This window comes from Jaculus jaculus, chromosome 15, assembly GCF_020740685.1.
Source record: "Jaculus jaculus isolate mJacJac1 chromosome 15, mJacJac1.mat.Y.cur, whole genome shotgun sequence".
NCBI classification, from domain to species: Eukaryota; Metazoa; Chordata; class Mammalia; order Rodentia; family Dipodidae; genus Jaculus; species Jaculus jaculus.
This window is the reverse complement of record NC_059116.1, coordinates 32,211,510-32,231,394: the sequence shown is the minus strand read 5'-3', so window position 1 is coordinate 32,231,394 and position 19,885 is coordinate 32,211,510. Positions and strand designations below refer to the sequence as shown.

The 19,885-nt window shown below is 42.1% G+C and overlaps 1 protein-coding gene and 1 pseudogene across 4 annotated transcripts in view; one reads left to right on the top strand and one right to left on the bottom strand.

The window, feature by feature from the left end:
- Nucleotides 1–3,789: 3,789 nt before the first annotated feature.
- On the bottom strand, nucleotides 3,790–3,889 carry LOC123455189 (annotated as a pseudogene).
- A 3,397-nt stretch (nucleotides 3,890–7,286) lies between these two features.
- Dsc2 (desmocollin 2) overlaps nucleotides 7,287–19,885 on the top strand; it is a 36,754-nt gene continuing 24,155 nt past the window's right edge. The window contains exons 1-4 of one of the 4 annotated variants that reach the window (XM_045135090.1): nucleotides 7,287–7,303; nucleotides 16,935–17,019; nucleotides 17,914–18,113; nucleotides 19,200–19,319. In XM_045135090.1, coding sequence (XP_044991025.1) covers nucleotides 16,941–17,019; nucleotides 17,914–18,113; nucleotides 19,200–19,319 — 399 coding nt within the window. In that variant the 5' untranslated portion in view covers nucleotides 7,287–7,303; nucleotides 16,935–16,940. Of the gene's footprint in view, nucleotides 7,304–7,534; nucleotides 7,865–16,934; nucleotides 17,020–17,913; nucleotides 18,114–18,790; nucleotides 18,829–19,199; nucleotides 19,320–19,885 lie in introns of those variants that run through there. The other 3 variants (XM_045135089.1, XM_045135091.1, XM_045135092.1) reach the window with 3 other exon arrangements.

Sequence of the window (19,885 nt, the reverse complement as noted above, 5' to 3'; positions counted from 1 at the left end):
CTACGGGTCGTATGCTTGCCGTGGTCGTAATGACCACCGCATGCTGCTGACACAGCACGCCGAGAGATCTGGATGGAATCTGGAAGGAAGACAGTGCCCGGACGGTCTGCCCATAGAGTGCCGGAAGAGCTACATGAGCTGCTGAGGGAAAATGGCCAACAACTTTGTGTGCTAACAGGGGACACTGCTATACAAACGTAACCAGCCTGACAAGATGGACACCCCTGTGCAATAGTGGCGCCCAGCCTAGGTGGGTAACCAATGGCAAACGGGTTGGCTAAGAGATGGAAAGAAACACTTAGATGGAGCTTGGAACAGAGTCAGAATGCTATGGATACTAACATCATGGACTCCAACACTGGTCTTTAGCCAATAGGGAGGCTACACAAACCTAAATCTCTCTTAATCAACAGTGCTTATTTCACTGGGCCTATGCTGACCTCCATCTCCTTTGGAGAATCTGTTTCTCTTTGTTCAGAAGGTGGCTAGAACCAAACAGATAAACCACTCCTCGCACATCAGCCAGGGCCCAGGTGAAACTACGGAGGAATTGCCAGGATGAGCAAGAGTGCGGCTTCAATAGTGAGACTGTCAACCAGTGCCAGGGTCATGGAGACAGAGAGGATTCTCAAAATTCACCAAAGCAGAAATACAGAACCTGCTGAGAGCACAGCACTAAAGTCGGCTTAAAACACACCCACCATGGCTCAGGGAATTTTGCAGAGGACTGGGTGGAAAGTATGGAAGAGCCACAGAGTGGAAGGGAATGTCCAGAGGCATTGTCTTCCTCCCCACTTACAATGGCTGACCTACGCTCTCACATCTAATAACCTACAAAGCTACGGAACATACCAGCTATCCCATGGAGGAGGGTCCTCAGTAGGATGGGGCAGGAGGGAGGGGAATGATGGTACTAACATATGATGTATCCATACAACTTTCTACTTAGTAAGAGAAAATGAGGACCTGAAATAAGGCACAGGACAGACAGAATACCCTAGGCCTTAATGGATTTCCACTTCCTAGATGAGATTTTTTTTTTTAAAGATACTGAGTTATTTTCCTGGAGTCTGTATTCTTTGGGAATCTTCATTTAAAACTATTCATTGTTTTAAAAAAACTTTATGATATTGGTATTTTTTTTTTCTTTTTCAACGTCTTGGGTCATATAGATGTTGTATTACAATGTCTTCCATTTACTTTTTATCTTGGACACCTGTGCTGATTTGATTCAGGTGTCCCCCATAAACTTAAGTATTCTGAGGGTTAGGTTCCCAGCTGGTGGAGATGTGTGAACTAATGCCTCCTAGAGGGAGCGTATTGTTGGGGGCTGGCTTATGGATGTTATAGCCTGCTTCCTCTTGCCAGTGATTGGCCCACTCTCCTGTTCCTGTTGTCCACCTTATATTTGCCAGGAGTTGATGTCCACCCTCTGCTGATACCACCATTTCCCCCTGCTAGCATGGAGCTTCCCCTCGAGTCTGTAAGCCAAAATAAACCCCCTTTTCCCCACAAACTGCACTTGGTCAGGTGTTTTCTGCCAGCAGTGCAAATCTGACTGCTACAAAGCCATAGTTTTACAGAGACAGACTAATCTAGCAGTCACTTTGTATGTGGTGTTGGATTATTATTATTATTTTTTTCTAATGAGTCTGTTTACTCAATGCTACTGCACAATAATTTATCCTTTTCACCAGGGTGTCAGTGTTAGAAAGGGTTTTCTAGAAAAATAAAATCATATAAAATACAAAGGGATTGACTCAGAAGGCTTCAACTATAGGCTGGGCAGGACAGTAACGGCTGTCTGCATGCTGAGTGGCTGGGAGCCTGGTAGACCTGCTCAGTCCACAAAGGCCTCAGTGCCCCAGTCTGGTGCTGAAGGTCTGGAAGATTCCTGGAGAACTGCCTGTCTTTGGACCAAATTGGAAGATCAAAGAAGCTGGAATGGTGTCAAAGAAGGATGGTGACAGCAATGGGGAAAGCAACAACAACCAAGGGATAGGCATACTCACCAGCAGCAAGTGAGGGCAGGCCAGCAACAACACCTCTCTCCAGACCTCTTTATAAGTGGGCCACTCACCATCAGGTGCCTCCTGCTCTGAGTGAGGGTCTTCTCTCAGCTAACCTTTCCTGGAAATGCACTCACAAACCTCTTCAGATGTGTGTTTCTTTGTCCAACCAGCTTGAAAATCAAGATTAACCATCACAGTTATCTATTGGCATATTTTTTTTTCAGATATTAAGTTTCCTTTTATACATTTACTGGTCATGAATTTTATGTTAAAATTCATTAGTGTACTTATCTGTCAATGTGCAAAAATAACACTGGAAATTCTTACTCAGTCCAACTTGCATCTTTTTCAGCAAACATGTTCAGTAAACTCCTACATGATCAAATATGACCTAAGATATTATTATGCTAACACACATTAAGATGAAAAAAAGGAAGAATTACTTGCCAAAACTGCCCATATATACTAGACACAAATCATTTATTTCTTTATTCATCTCTTCAGTCATTTATTAAATAGCTAAATATATAATATTCTTGCAAATGTGATAATGCATGGGATATATGAATAAACCAAACAAGACAGATCACTGTAGGTATGAAATATAATCTTTAGTAAGAAAGATAAAGCAATTTAAAATTGCTCTGACAAATGTAACACTGTATTAGCAGCAGTGGTTAATAAGAAAGGTTTGAGCTGGTAGAGGAGCAGTATAAAAGCTGACATTTGTAGGGTGCATGGGAGTTCACCGGGGCAGAGGGATGGAAGACTTCAGGTGGAGGAAAGGCTATGCATGAAGCACCTAGAGGGGAAGGAGCATCATGAGTACAAGGTCCTGAAGGATCACAGATGTGCGTGTGTGCAGCCACACATGGGATGCACTGATATGTACAGGTCAGAGCGCAAGAAAGAGCCAGTCAGCAAGAGAAAACACAGACACAGCCAGCGAGGAAAGAAGGAAACAGCAGATGTGTCAGTCAAGCAAGCCAAGATCACAAGTGTTTCTGATATGATTATATCCCAGAATAACAAGTCTCTTGACTTTAAGACCATTAAAGAGAGTAACATTTAATCACCTGAAATTGTATTTGTTACTTTTGCATTGCCATGGCCAAGAGAATGCCTGTCAGAAACAACCCAAGAGAGAAGAGGTTAATTTGGGGTCATAGTTTCAGAGGAATTTTAGTCCATCATGGCAGTGGGACATGTGAGAGACACTCATCACATCATGGGGGACCAGGGTCCAGAGAACATAACGTTCCAAAGCCCGCCCATCGTGGTCTACTTCCTCCAGCTAGTGCCCATCATGAAAAGGCTCCACAGCCTGCCTGAATACTGTCATCTCATAGGAAATACAAGACATGTGCCTGTGAGGAGGATTTGAGATTCAAATCATAACACAGATACAATTAATAATTCTTATGCTGGCAATCTTTCATTTGTATAAAACCCTGCTTATAGCCTATTTTATACTTCACTTATGGTTACTCTTCCCTGCCTTTTTTTTTTTTTTTTCTTCTTCCCTGCCTTTTAAAGAAGAAATCAACACGGTACAAATCTTGGGCAGGGAATAGTTTTTATCTTACCCAGTTACTTGACAAGTCTTAGGTTCTTCCCTGGAGCTGTTGTTCTTTCCCTTTCATGCATTTATTTTTTAGATAATATTGGGGGAGCTTCAATATATGAACATATTGCACGTTAGTCATGTTTCCATGTGGTTATGTTTTTATACTCCCTCTCTTACACCTCCATTCCTCTGAGGGCCTCCTGATCATTGAAGAATACGGAATGTTTCACATATTTGCATGTCATCCTTGTGCAGGGCCATGTTAGCCTTCTTGGTATTGTTCTGATTTTTTAAAAAATTTTTTAATTTTTATTAACATTTTCCATGATTATAAAAAAATATCCCATGGTAATTCCCTCCCTCTCTCCCGACACTTTTGTTCCGATTTTAATACGTGTGTTGCTGAAGGAAGCACATGATTGTTATTCCCATGCTTGCCATTCCATTGATAAAGCCGAGAACAAAGCCTCATGAATAGCAAATACTCAGCAAATATTTTTTAATTATTTAATTCATAAAACTGATGATTACAAATTGTGTAGCACTCCTAGTGAGGAGATATCAGTATATCAATGATGAATATGGAAAACAGACCAGATATTATAAACTGTCTCCTATCACATTCACCACAGTTGTTCCAGAGTCTACTCATTGGCTTGTTTTCATTCAGGATCTACTCAATGAGAAGTACTGTAGTAACAAGTGATTTATAGCTTTTTCTTTATTTTTACTCAATCCATGAGTTATTTCAAAAATGGGTTGTGAAATATAATGAAAATTGACTTCACTAGTACAAATACACATTCACTCGGGATGCAAACCAAGAACCAGGGATTCGCGAATATTGAACACACACTCCCACTGAGCCCCAGCCCCAGATATACTTTATTTCACAAAGGCTAATTTTGAAAATAAAACTTCAAATACACAGGTAAAGCGTTAGAAAGTTTGTTTTGGAAAATGTAAGTATTTAATAATAAACTTAATACTACTACTAGTACTATTTCTGTTAATGATGACAACTGACAATGGGGAAGGCCTTAGAACGTCCAAAGTTTTGTTCTGAGTGCAGTTCATGTGCCTGTCATTTAGGCTCATGACAACTGTGAAGGTAAATAATTGGTTCCATTACTGCCATCAGCAAATATTTCCTCTCTGCTCCCACCTCTATGGAAACTAGACAATAACCTTCAACCTGGCCTTATTTCCTACCTTGGGTACTGTGTCTTGCTTATCCCATTTGTCTGGGCTTCAGTCTCTGTCATGTGTACACCAGGCTGAGACAGGTTCTCTTTAAAGACCACATGTGTCCACAGGAGTTCTCTTTCACAGAATCTTGTCAGGGGGAGGGATAGTAAGAATTGCTACTCATGGAGCTGATTTTCTGCATGCACATGTGTCAACTGGGATTATTTCTTTGCTTTTAATGCATTTAGTATCTGGCCTCTGAAATTGTGAAGGTATTCTGGGTGAATCCGGCCCATGGAATTTGAGTTAAACATTGTTCCACTCTTTAAGGACCCTTCAGGTTCTGATTTTCTGTGATATCTAGGTATAGAAGATTTGTTTTCAGCCTAGCTTCTCAGTAAAACTCAGTAAGTTTTGGTAGTTTAATTTTAAATGGAAAAGATCCCTTAGGTGGTATCCACCATGACTGGTTATTTAATTAACCAGTGGGAGCATGGAGCCCTGAGAGGTTTTTGAGCTAATGATGCACAGGAAATGTATCCTTACCTTTGCTCTGGTGCACTTTCTGTTCCAATGCAATGAAAAACTGACATATCGCGGGACATGGTGGTACATGCCTTTAGTCCCAGCACTTGGGAGGCACAGGTAGGAGGATCACCGTGAGTTCGAGGCCACCTGAGACTACATAGTTAATTCCAGGTCAGCCTGGGCCAGAGTGAGACCCTACCTCAAAAAACAAAACAAAACAAAACAAAACAAAACAAAACAAAACAAAACAAAACAAAACAGAACAAAACAAAGCAAAAAACAAACAAAAAACTGACATGTCAGCAGAGTTATGTTCCTAACCAAAAGACTTTTATTTTCAATTTTTTTGTTCATTTTTATTTATTTATTTGAGAGTGACAGAGAAAGGGGGGGGGGAGAGAGAGAGGGAAAATGGGTGCACCAGGGCCTTCAGCCACTGCAAAGGAACTCCAGACGTTTGCGCCCCTTTGTGCATCTGGCTAATGTGGGTCCTGGGGAACCGAGCTTCAGACCTGGGTCCTTAGGCTTCACAGGCAAGTGCTTAACCATTAAGCCATGTCTCCAGCCCCAAAAGACATTTTTTTACCAAAGAATCACATCTACCTAAATTCATTGTCTCTAAACATGGGTTGCACATTTCAAACCTATTTTTATAGAGGAAACTATTTCAATGATTAGGAAGTATAATCTAATTACCACCAAAAAGTTGGATCACTTATTTTAAGTAACTAATTTTATTTTAAGTAACTAACTTTTTTTAACCATTTTGCATCATGAAACAGATAACGAAAATCTCCATTTTAAAAGCCTCAGCTATGTGGTAGAAAACATGACAATAAATATCTGATGAATTCTTATCCAATTGATCTTCCACCCTTTTCTGGAATGAGGAAAACCATGAGCCATCTCTAAGGCACTGGAGGTGGAAGGGCAAGTGAGTTTAGCAATTTCCTATTGTCCAAAGCTGTGATGACAGTCTGAGTAGAGTTCTGGACCCTGAAACCAGTTTGCTTCTGTTTTCTCTGAAGCTTCCAGCCGGATACTGTGATGCCATCATTAATAGGATGACAGGTGTCTATTAAATTATTGCCGAGAAAATACACCCGAGTATTCAAAACACACAAAACCAAAAGTGTGTCAAACACAAGGTCAAACACGGATGACCCAGGCTTATTTTTACAAGCAAAGGGCTTGCTGGTAATTTTATGAACGTGGAGAAAATAGAACTAATTATGTGGCATCCATTAACAAGATAATGTGTAAGGCATGCCCACTGGACATTCATTTTGAATTTAACGTGTGGTAGATGTCAAATCATTCTGGGTCCCTAGGCGCAGCAGGAAAATGTTTTCATTCAGAACTGAATTTGCTGACTCTTCAAACTGGTTTTCTTCAACCATCCCTGAGCGGACTTAAACCAGACACTGAGAAGTTTGTTTGTTCCCTGGTCGGGCGGGGGACTGAGTCATGCCATGTCATTGCTGAAAAGCTGAAAGCGCACAGCTTTTCTGTTTCCTTCTCTTGGTAAAAGAACTGTCACCATTTCGTTCCTTACAACGTGGATTCCCCCCACTCCTTTTTCACTTTTCACCAGGGACTCCAGCCTTAATAGCAGCAGAGAGAAAAATAGCCTTTGCTAGAACTGTTCAGGGGAAAAGTTAAAGGAAACCTCTCTTTTGGTTTTATTTGTGAACAAGTGTGTGTGTGTGTGGGGGGGGGGGTTGGGGGAAAATCAGTAGCCCACGAGTTTTCTATAGTAACTCTGGGTTTGTCATTTCCCCCTGTATCCCTGATCCTTCCTTCCTTCCATCCTTTCTGCTTCCCTCTCTCTTTCCTTTGTACCCTAGTCCTTCCCTCCTGATGGATGATGGAACTTGTATCCCTGAGACACCTACTGTGTGACTTCTAGAGGCTCAGCTGGAAGTCCAGTGGAAATTACATTTGCGCGTCTGCCGGACTCTGACCTAACCATCCCGAGTCTCCCCGAAGTCCATCCACTCTTTACTAGGTGGGCCTCAGGCAGCGGTGACGCATGCGGCCTTGTGGGTCTGGAGCTGCCCCGGGCAGGGCAGGGACTTGTGGCCTGGGGCCTTGCGCGGGCCGGGGCGGGGCCAGGCGGCTCCCGGTGAGTCTCGGCACCGTCAGGGCTTCTGCTGGGCAGGGCCAGCGGCCAATCCTGCCAGGTTGCCGCGGGGCGGGGGGGAGGGGGTGGGGGGGGGAGACAGGACCATATAGGTGACGTCCGCTGGAGAGGAACACCTGGCACAGGTGACAGGGTGGCGGAGAGAGGGAGTTCCCACTGGTTGAGTTCCTAAGCTTGGAGATTTAAGAAAATAGCAAGGAGGGGCCGCTCGGTGTCCTGGGGGACGTGCCCGGAACCCCACCCTCGGCTGGAGGAAAAGCTCCTGGGGACGAAGGGCCAGAGCTTCAGAACCGCTGGAAAAGCGCCTCCCGCCGCCTCCGCGTCCTGGCTGGTGACCATCCCGCCCGCGTCCTGGCCATGGCGGCCGCGCGACCCTGGAGCTCCCGGGCCGGGGCCCTCTGCGGACGGCTCCTGCTGACCGCGGCGGTGAGCAGCGCCCCGGGACGAGAGGGGCGGGAGGCTGCGGGGTCCTCGGGCGGGCCTGGAGCCCAGGGGTGAGCCGGGCGGGGGCGGGGGCTCGAACCTGCGGAACTGTGGCCTCGGGTGCGCCGGGCCGCTCCCTGCGCCCTGGCTCGGCCCCGGCGCCTTCGGGTCGTCCAAAGGACAGTCGCTTCAGCGGTGGCTGGCGCGGAGAGCGAGTGTCCTTGGGGGTCAAAGAGGGAACTTGGGAGTGTGTGTGTGTGTGTGTGTGTGTGTGTGTGCTGACGGAAGGGTAGTGTGAGCTGGACTGGAGGAAGGGACCCTCTATTTTTAAAATCCTGAGATGGGCAGGCATTAGGTGACCTTTTGTATGGTTTCCATCGTGAGCTTGCGACGCCTCCTGTCCCCTAAAATCTCTCTGGAAGGAAAGGCATGGTTCTGAGCTTGGGTCTTAGTAGCTGTGTGTCCCCTCACCTAGAATCCCTGCTCCGGTTGTGTTCCCCTTTCAAGGAGCAAGACAGCGACCTTGGGTGAGCCTCTTTCTAGAGTTGGGAGCCACAGGAGTGGCTTTAATTGGGACCAGGCATTCCCGATTCCCTGGCAGAAAAGACCAGATCTCGCTGCAGAGACCTAAGGCCCAAGTATCCAAGGATAGGGCGCTGGCCCCTGGGGAGTCTGGGACCAAAGTACCCAGAGTGCAATTTAACTGGGTGCTCTTGGCAAGGAAACAGCTCATTGGTGCGCATGAATGTCCACAGGAGCCTCCCGCGTTGGGCTCAAGTGTTGTTCTGTGCGTAGATGTGGAGGAACCCAGAGAGCAGCTCTCGTGTGGTGGAAGCGAAGAGACCAGATATTAGGATAACTTCTTTTTGACTCACTTTTCACAAGGCATTCCTGCATTTTTTCTTAATCACCAATGCTGTGGTTGTGACAGTTAGCAGCGTGCCCTTCCCAAAGACCCTAATGAATTCAAACCCTTGAGCAGGATTCCAAGGAGACAGTGTCACCATACATAGGAAGGTCCAGAAGCCTGCCCTCAGCGCTGTACGCTTGAGGACTAAGAAAGGGGTGAATGAAGGTCCCAGAGTAGGTGGCACAGAATGCACGCTTAGCTCGACGGTCCAGGGATGCTGGCATACGACCCCAGGAGACTTCATGCCTGTCCTCTCAGATCCTTCCGGGAAACGAGCGGGGATGTGAACGACGAAGCTGACATCAAATCCCTGTGCCCTTAATCCGCCCGTGCTTTGGAGTCCAATAGTGGAGCTATAGGGTAGAGAGAAAGAACGGGGGCCCTGGTCGGCCGTGCCCCTCATTTTGCTTTTCCGGCAGGAAGCCCTTAGTTTGAGTCCCCAGTGGCTCTGGCCCCACGGCCCATCTGTGCAATGCACTGCCAGACTCAGGTGGGTGTGAGAAACTTGAAAAGGCTAAGTGTGAGGTTTTGGGGAGAAGAATGACTTGGTGGGGCGGTGCCCTTTTCACTGCCTGTTCCCATCACTCTAGTAATCCCCTGACACTCCACACACCGGCTTCTTCCGCGGCCCGCCCCATGCGTGTCCTAACCGCTTCAGCTTGCTTCCTCCTGAATGAGGGTGCTTTGTTCTCGAAAGCCTCAAAGACCTCCCTTGACAAATACAAGTGACGTGTTTTATTCCGCATGTAATTCTACCCTATTATTATATCTTTATTCTTGAAATTCTTTTTTTAAAAAATCTTTCTGAAACCTTAGTATTTTATTCCCTATCTAGTCTCTTTTTCTTCACTCTGTGAGCTTCTGGACCTTCCTATGTATGGTGACACTGTCTCCTTGGAATCCTGCTCAAGGGTTTGAATTCATTCAGGTCTTTGGGAAGGGCACGCTGCTAACTGTCACAACCACAGCATTGGTGATTAAGAAAAAATGCAGGAATGCCTTGTGAAAAGTGAGTCAAAAAGAAGTTATCCTAATATCTGGTCTCTGTGTTCTGCATGTGTAGGTAGAAAGGCATAATATGAGACCTGCCCCTTTGACAAATTTTCTATGTATGCTACAGTGTGTTAATTTACAAGCGCACAGAAGGTCACTGACACTTTCATCTTGCACGACAGACCCTTTGTACCTATTTCAGAGCACATCTCCTCTCCTCATACTGCACACCCTGACAGCTACTGACTGTTTTTCCCTTCTTTGAGTTTCGCCACTTGTGTGCCTCATTAATATATTTAAATTTTTTTTTAAAGTTTTTGTTTACTTGTAAGGTGTGTGTGTGTGGGGGGGGTAGAGAATGGGTGCCTCAGGGCCTCCAGTCGCTGTAAACAATCTCCAGATGCATGCACCTCCCTGTGCATCTGGCTTATGTGGGTCCTGGGGAATTGCTAAGCCATCTCTCCAGCCCCTCAATATCATTAATGCTGATAGTTTCCCAACTTGTTTGGAATGTACATTTCCTTATCCCATTTTATTTACTTTGTGTCTTAAAATATATCACACTGTCCTAAACTGATATTGCTCATCATTAAACAACAGCCCTTATATTTCTCTATATAACATAATGTATGACAACATTTATTATCTTCCCACATAATGTTGTTTTTCTTTTAGCGTGAACAATTTCAATCCATAGCATTCCTGCATGCCTTGCTCCTCAAATAGGAGTCCGGAAACTATTTATAGTGTCTCTTCACTCCCAAGCCCTCTTTAAGTCCCAATATTACATAAATCTCTTGCTTGTGGCTATGTACAACTTCTTATAAATGAAGAAGAAAAATTCCAGCATGGATAAAGATATGATATATTCTTACAAAGTAGTAAAAGATTCCTTGAAATATATGCATATGAAATATGTAAGCCTGATGCATAGTAAGAAAATGTGAATTAAAAACTACATTGAAGGGCTGGAGAAATAGCTTAGTGGTTAAGGCACTTACCTGCAAAGCCTTAGGATCCAGGTTTAATTCCCCAGGACCCTCATAAACCAGATGCACAAGGTGGCACATATGTCTGGAGTTCGCTGGCAGTGGCTAGAGAGCCTGGTGCTCCCATTCTCTCCCCCCACCCTACTTCCCTTTCTCTCTACCTCTTCTCTCATAAATCAATAAAAATAAAATGTTAGAAAAACTATATTATAATGCCATGTTATATTTGGCAAACATGCAAAAGTTTGACAACATGCTGTGTTGGGCTAGAGAGATGCTTAGTGGTTAAGTGCTTGCTTGTGAAGCCTAATGACCCCGGTTTGAGGCTTGATTCCCCAGGACCCACATTAGCCAGATGCACAGGGGGGCGCTCGCGTCTGGAGTTCATTTGCAGTGGCTGGAGGCCCTGGCATGCCCATTCTCTCTCTCTCTCTCTCTCTCTCTGCCACTTTCTCTCTCTGTCGCTCTCAAATAAATAAATTTTAAAAAAATAAACAACAAAAAAAAAACCCAAAAGCAAAAAAACAAAACAAAACAAAATCCTCATAAATTGTTGGTGACAAAAGTTGTATTTCCTTGGAGGACATAATGGAAGAGGGAGCAGAAAAGATATAAGAGCTGCAGGATGGAGAGAATTGCTATGAAATGCTGTCTTGTGGACAGGACGTGGCCTTTACTCTCGTGAATTCGCGGCAGCAGTGTTTCAGTACACAGGACTGAGGCGGCCAGCATTCCATCACGGGGGGGTGGAGGGGCTCATCGGAGGGCTCTTGGCAGTTGGTGGTTGCTGGGGGAGGAAGAGTCATTTCTTCAGTGGTGTAGCCACTGCTGAGTTGCCCATGATCCAGTGATCCAGTGAGTAACACCTCCTCCTAACAAGCTCATGCCAGCAAGCCCAGTGAAATTCGATAGGTCACAAAAAGAAAAAAAGAAAGAAAAGAAACTGTGACAGGAAAGTAGGAATGGGACTGGTTGATAAGAGAGGGTAATGGTGGATAAACGTGATCAAAATACATAATGTGCGTATATGAAATTGTCAAAAAGAAAATAAAAAATAAAATTTAAAAGTCCTATGTCCTTTATGGACTGATTGTACATAGTCAATTAAGTGCAAACGGAAATTGTCTGTCTCTTCCTTTCCAAGTCATGTACCTAATGCCTATCTGTTCATGCACTGGTGCCACCTCATTTTAGCTCCTGGATCTTTACAGAATCCTTTAACATTGGGGCTAATATCCTTTCATTGATCTTCCTTTCATCGTTTCCCTGACTAGTCTTATTTTTTTCCATGACTTTTTAAATCAGCCTGTTTAGGTCTAGGAAATACTCTGTTGATATTTTATGGGATCCTAAAATTGTAATTTTCCTTAGGATTTCTGTATGTATGCTGCTGTTTTGTTCTCATCCTAGATAACTGTATACTTTTTTTATATATAAATAATTTGCATGTCATCAGAGAAGTTTTCATGCTTTCCTGAAATAGACTTTGCCATTTTTTGTTTTGCCTCTCCCTCTGTAGCTCATTGCTTCTGCCTAAGAAGCCTTGAGTGTAGCACCTGTGGGGGCCTTGAGAAGCCCATCTTGTGTTCAGCTGTACTGAAGGGAGAAAGGGTTTGTTTTGGCTGAAAGTTTGTGTGTGCAGTCTACCTGGGTGGAGAAGGCATGTTCAAGAGCTGGAGGTGGCTCGTCACACTGCACGTGCTGTTGATAAGCAGAGACAGAGGAATGCTTGTGCTCAGTTGCCTGTTTTATTCAGTGGGGCAACCATAGCCTATGGGATGTGCTACGCGTATCCAGGATGGATCTTCAGTTAAGCCTTGCTGGAAACACCCTCATAGACACACACAGATGTGTGTTCCAGGACACTCCAAATCCAGTGGGCATTCATCACCACAAGAGGATGCTTCTAATGGTTTCCCATTCGCATCCTGATTATAATATGCAAAAGTCATATTTAAGAAGTATTTATCAATCCCCTGTTCCTAAGACTTTTTGAAGAAAATAATCACGGCTATTGAACTGAGTCAACTGCCTTTCAGCATCTGTGTGGTGATCACGTGCTTCAGTCTTCACTTGAGGTTTCTGGGCCAGTTGTGAATGTGAGTGTGGATCACGAGCCCTGCAAAGGCCAGATGAGCCTCTGGCTCAGCCTTACATTGAGGTGTGGTGGAAGGGATCGGCTCTTAGGTCATAGGTGGGCCCTGCCCTTTGATTTGATTCATTCTATTGGAGTAAACCAGACCCAGATTTTGGTAGGTCAGAAGTTGTTTCTGTTTTCCTGCATTGGCTGCCTATGTTCCAGTCTTAGCTGCCGGATTTTTTTTTTTAACCTACCACTTCCTTTTCATTCTTTTATTATTTTGATGTTGTAGGATGCTTAAAAAAACAAGTTATCAATCCTTGTTAGTTTTGGCATGAAATTTCCTAATTACCTCACCTGTCTATAGTGGAAAATTATTTCCCCTGATCTCACAGTATTCAGACTTGCCCTATTCACCTATGAAGCTGCTAATAGAATTGATTTGCCTGGACTGAATGTTTGTTTTTGCTAGTTAGCTTTCTCATTGTTGTGGCAAATACCTAAAGAAACAGGTTAAAGGAGAAAAGACTTCCCCTGGCTCATAGTTCTCCAGGTCACATTCCATGTCAGCTTATTGTTGGCTCATACGACACAGACATTTCATAGATCAAGAAAGGTCATGGTCACTAGTCATTAGGGAAATGCAGATTAAAACTACATTGAGATTCCATCTCACTCCTGTCAGATTAGCTACCATCATGAAAACAAATGATCATAAATGTTGGTGGGGATGTGGAAAAAGAGGAACCCTTCTACACTGTTGGTAGGAATGTAATCTGGTCCAGCCATTGTGAAAATCAGTGTGGAGGTTCCTTAAACAGCTAAAGATTGATCTACCATATGACCCAGCTATAGCACTCCTAGGCATATATCCTAAGGACTCATCTCATTTCCTTAGAAGTACATGCTCAACCATGTTTATTGCTGCTCAATTTATGATAGCTGGGAAATGGAACCAGCCTAGATGTCCCTCAACTGATGAGTGGATCATGAAGATATGGCACATTTATGCAATGGAGTTCTACTCAGCAGTAAAGAAAAATGAAGTTATGAAATTTGCAGAAAAATGGATGGATCTGGAAAGGATTATACTAAGTGAGGTAACCCAGGCCCAGAAAGCCAAGCGCCACATGTTCTCCCTCATATGTGGGTCCTAGCTACAGATGATTGGGCTTCTGTGTGAGAAGGAAAAAACTCAGTAGCAGAGGCCAGTAAGAGATAATAATAAAGGAGATATAAAGGGAAGATAAAGGAAGGGAGGAGGGTACTTAATAGTTGGTATTGTATATATGTAAGTAGAATGATTGAGTTGGGGAGGGGATATGATGGAGAATGGAATTTCAAAGGGGAAAGTTGCAGGGAGGGAGGGTATTACCATGGGATATTTTTTATAATCATGGAAAATGTTAATAAAAATTGAGAAAAAAGTAAAAAAATAATAAAAATAAAAATCACAAAAAAAAAAAATAGAAAGGACATGGTGGAGGAACTCTGTTTACCCTGTGGCATCCATTAAGCAAACAGGAGTAACATGAGGGCTGGACAAGATACACTTTTCAAAGACATGCTTCCAATTAGCTTCTTCCTTAAGGCAGGCCCCACCCCTTCCCCAAAATCCCATCAAGCCAGGAATCCATCAAGAGATTTACCCACTGATTAGAACAAGCACCCGCTATTCAAAAGCAGCACAGTGTTTGGATCTAACATCTGGGGACCACACCTTCAGTACCTCAGCCTTTGGGGACACGCTTAAGATCTAAGGCATAGTGTTTTGTTTTGTTTTGTTTTTAATCTATAGGAGAAGTAGTCCATCTATTTTGTTAACACCATTTAGAAACTAGCCCTCATTTATTCCTCTGAATTGCTTTGAATTTTTTTTCTCCTTGGAGTATACATGTCAGCCATTATATATGTCAGCCATTTTATATTTCCCTTTCTCTGCTATCAGTGCCATGCTTTGTGACTGGAGTGTAAGCTCTGCATCCTCCTACCGCGGCTGCCTCATCTTTACTCCTTGGGTGACCACATCTGGCCCCTAGATGAGGATGGTTGCCCTGCTCCCCCATACCACCTTACACTTTCCCGCTAAGGCATTTTCCTACATCGTTGAGCTTAAAACATATGTTTTGCTCATGAATCATATGTCTCCCATGGTTTGTGTTTACTGTTCTGTCTCAGTATAAGTTAGTAGGCATTCAATAACTTTTTGTTTAACATATGAATGAATGAGTGACTAGGCTACTCTTATTAAAAATAATTCTCTTAGTCTGTTCATTTGACTCTTTCTGTTGAGACCTAAGCATAAGTCACCACCATCCCTCTTTAAGATTCCCACTATGTCATCCCAGTTGAACTTCTGGCCTCCATTCTTCTCCCTTCTGTGGTCTATGGTCTACTCACCAAACAACCAGCAGACGTGTTTGCTGTGAACGGTAGATTATGCCACCCTGCAACCCTAAACCATCCAGCTACCGTTCTGTTGCCATTGACACTTTGCATGGCATGTCTGGGGCTGACCTTTGGTTTCGTTTCTTTTCTTTCCTCCTGGCTGTGCTTGCTTACTCTGACCTGCTTGCTATTTCTCTAACATACCAGGAGTTAATCCTTTTCCTCCATTTTTGTTCTGTTTTCTGGGCCCACCTGGAAGACTTTTTTTCAATTAGGGAATTCTGCTGTCTCATTGTAGAGTGAGATCCCATGATGGCAATGACACTCTGCTCCCTGCTGGAGCTATGGCTCTGCTTAGCACTTCCCTCGCAAGGACCAAGTGTTGGGTGCATGGTGAGTGGGTGTTTGCTGTCAATCACCTTAAGCTGCAATCCTCACATCCATGTGGTTCTGCTCCTCCTCTCCACTGTGCAGTCCGGAGAGCTCTCTGCTTCTGTGTTCCAGTTCAAATTCATCTTTCTCTGTCTATTATTGCTCATTTCTGAACAAAATTTAATCTCTGCTTTACCCAATCTTCCCTATGTAATTTAAATTGGATAATTGCAGGTTCTTTAAAATATATTGGGAATAGAATTTTTTATCCCAGTCTAGGTGGCTTTATGTTTATGGAGTTTTTCACTTTACAGTGTAAATGCAGTAAGTAGTCGTGCTTTGGGCTGAAGTATCAGATCAATAGGAAAAGGAACGTGTATCTTTCATATGCATCCACTTAAAGGTTTCAGAGAAAACAAATGAAGTTTTCATGTGTTCTAGAATTCATTGTATTGGAATTTGTTAGCTACAAATCAAAAAAAAAAATTACTCATTTTTTTAAAGTAAATTTTTTTTTTTTTTAAAGTTTTTTGAAGTAGGGTCTAACTATAGACCAGGCAGACTTGGAATTCACTATGAAGACTCAGGCTGGTCTCGAACTCACAGTGATTCTCCTATCTTTGATTCTTGAGTGCTGGGATTTAAGGTGTGCACCACCACACCCGGCTATAAACTGTTTCTTAAATGACCTTAACTTTCATTAATGAGAAAATGCATCTTCAAAATATCCCAGCAAAATGGTTCTTGTCTTTTTACGGACTAAGACACACCTTCTGAGGCAGTGAGCTAGTGCTTCTCATGAAAGTACTGAGGTTTTGTTGATATTATTATATGGGTTCAGTGAGTTCATGGCAGTTGAAAATTTATTCATAGGAATTGCTGGCTCTCTAAACATGCTCGTTACTTCTCTTCTCTATCGGTCACCCTGTGCCGTCTTCATCATAGTTTCCCGCAGTGTCTCACACAGAGGGCTTCTGGATCTACACTTTACCCATTTCCCAGTAAATTCATTCTACAGAGTAGAAATCAAAGTCTATAAGAGTATGATTCCCTGAGTTTATATTCACAGTAAAGAAGGGAACTGTGATGTTTGGCTCATAGTTTTATTAGCTTGCCTAATAGATTTCTGACTTCTTACTCTAGATAGCATATATTTACAATTTTATTTCTCTTATTACATAGTCATTTACAATCATATGAGCTTTATATAATTCTAAATATTTTTTAAATTTTAATTATTTAATTTATGTAATTAAATATACATTAATCAATATAGTATGTGAACTACAAATGCATGCATTAAAGAATCTTTTACTGATTGATACTGACTTTGTTTTCTAGATCTTAATGCTTGGGTGTGACGCCTGCAAGCAAGTAATTCTACATGTTCCCTCTGAACTGCATGCTGAGAAATTTGTTGGTAGAGGTAAAAAACCTGTTAGAATGTGTAACAAATCTTAATCCACCATGACCTGCTAGAACTTATTGTCATTTTTAGAATCATAAGTGAGTTTGAAGTAATACCTAAATCTGATATAGTAACATTATCATTTATAATACATGTGGTGTCATACCAATGGAAAATACTCTTTATTGAAAATATGGTTAGATAAAGTAGGTATGAGGTTTAGTTTGAGTAATACAGTCTTTTATACTATTTTCAACACATAAAGGATATGGTCTATGCTGAACATGCTTCTAAGAAGTTGAGTTGAAACTATTTCTTGAGTTCAAAATTGGTTTTGGATGTTTATCATAAGGCATTTGACACATACTTTCACATGCAGTTTTTTTGTTTGGTTATTTTTATAAGCTCACTTGTATAATAAAATATAAAACCAATGAGAGGATAATATCACTATTTAATAGTAGGTGACAAGTTGAATAATGATTTAATTACTAAGCTTTAATTAATTAAGTGCAAATTCAAATAAATAAAATTTAATTTTAGATTTTTATCAGATTCTATTTATCTTAATTCAAATGTAGCTAATATCAGTTAATAAAGAAAAACTTCTTTTTCAGTGTTGGCTTAAATATTCAAATACTAGACTGTGAGCCTTTATTTCAGGACAAATGTCTCTTTAAAATGGAGCATTAGAAATAATGTGCTTAGCAGAAAGGAATCACATAGATTCATATATTTTTTGAGAATGCTAAATAAATAAGTGTGAGTATAATTTGAGTGTTTGATTGCCTTTCATGCACATATTTTAAACAGCATATTATTTAAACTATATATATTGTAAAACTGAAGGTTTTGTTTTGTTGACAATTGACAGCAATGACAATTGACAGCCATGTCATGTATTTTCTGCAGTTAACCTGAAGGAGTGCTTCAAATCTGCAAATCTAATTCATTCCAGTGACCCTGATTTCCAAATCTTAGAAGATGGTTCAGTCTACACAACAAATACTGTTATTTTGTCCTTGGCGAAGAGAACTTTTACCATATTACTTTTCAACACAGAGACCCAAGAAGGGAGGGAAATATCTGTCCTTTTAGAGGGTCCAACAGAGGTATGTAACCCTGTATAAGTGAAATAGAATGTCACTTCTTTAGGGTTGACTAACATTACTACGAGAGAATCAGAAAAGACTGGTATAATTTGGTTTAAGGAAGAATGAGTCATTAGTCAATGCCATTTAAGAGGGAAAAGGTTATACATCAAAGGATATTGCAAAATATTAATCTTTCTCATTGGAGACATAAACAGAGAAACTAGGATGCATTAAGGCACAATAGGTTAAGATTAGACATGGAGAAGTATTTGTATATTTTACTGCAGACTGTATTTCCAAAACCAAGCTTTGAAGCTCTTATCTTTAGATAAAGAAAATCTTTTTTTCTAGCATCTTCGCATAGCTTGTAGTCTTAAAAAGCAGATGAAAGCCGGGCGTGGGGGCGCATGCCTTTAATCCCAGCACTTGGGAGGCAGAGGTAGGAGGATCACCATGAGTTCGAGGCCACCCTGAGACTACAGTGACTATAGTGAATTACAGGTCAGCCTGAGCTAGAGTGAGACCCTACCTTGAAAAAAAAAAAATTGGTGAATATTTTAGGAGGAGGTTTGAATCGTGCATGTACCTATTTCAGTGCAATGCCCAAGATCAAAATAACCTCTCCTTAGCGAGGAAAATCTTCAGTGCAGTAGTTTAAGAGTTCTCACCATATTTCTCTCCTCATTCTGACATAGATCTGTCTATGGGTCCTCTGGCTCTGGCTTAGTTGCTGGTGAGTGGACCATGCTTATGCTAAACATGGAATGACCCTCTGCAGTCATCTTCCTTGCATCTTTCTCCTCTCATGTTCCTGCCTGCATGGCAATGTGGCAAAAAGAATTTTCTTTTCAGTTTTGCACTTATGCTTCCAGTTTCATATTTTTTCTTGCATATTTTCACCATTATTTTCTGAAGAGGATTAGTGCAGCTCTTCACCATCATCATTGTCATGATGTGCAGTGTTGGTTAGCTTTTCAAGCATTCTCTGTTTTTACGCTCCCCAACCAGTCCTCACAAAAGGAGGAAGATATATCAGTGCTCTCATGTTTGAGAATGATTAGTCATTGCATTCATCTATTGGTCTTTTCTGTCTTCTACATCAAGGTAATAAAGCAAGGGTACAATAAAGAAAAAGTTCTAAGTCGACCCAAGAGAAGATGGGCTCCTATTCCTTGTTCCATGCAAGAGAATTCCTTGGGTCCCTTCCCACTCTTCCTTCAACAGGTACAGTTTCCTTCAACTGTTATTTCCAGCTTTAAAAACAATTAACATTGACTATATAGCTATTTAAAAATAATTGTGTGAGGGATGGAGATGTTGAACAATAGTAGAACGTTTGCCTAACATGCTGGAGGCCCTAAATTCCAACCCTAGTACTGTAAAAAAAAAGTATGTAAAAGTAGTTGTATGTGAATATATGAGTGAAGGGGCATGTGTATCACGTTTCTACGTAAGTATGTAAATATAACTTATCTGCAGTTGTACACACACTTTGTAGCTTTAGTCATGCAAAAGCAATTTATAAAATGGTAAAAATCATGTTGAATTACCAAACACATATCTTCAATAATTCTTTTTTTTTTTTAATTTTTTTTTTTTTATTTGAGAGCGACAGACACAGAGAGAAAGACAGATAGAGGGAGAGAGAAAGAATGGGCGCGCCAGGGCTTCCAGCCTCTGCAAACGAACTCCAGATGCGTGCGCCCCCTTGTGCATCTGGCTAATGTGGGACCTGGGGAACCGAGCCTCGAACCGGGGTCCTTAGGCTTCACAGGCAAGCACTTAACTGC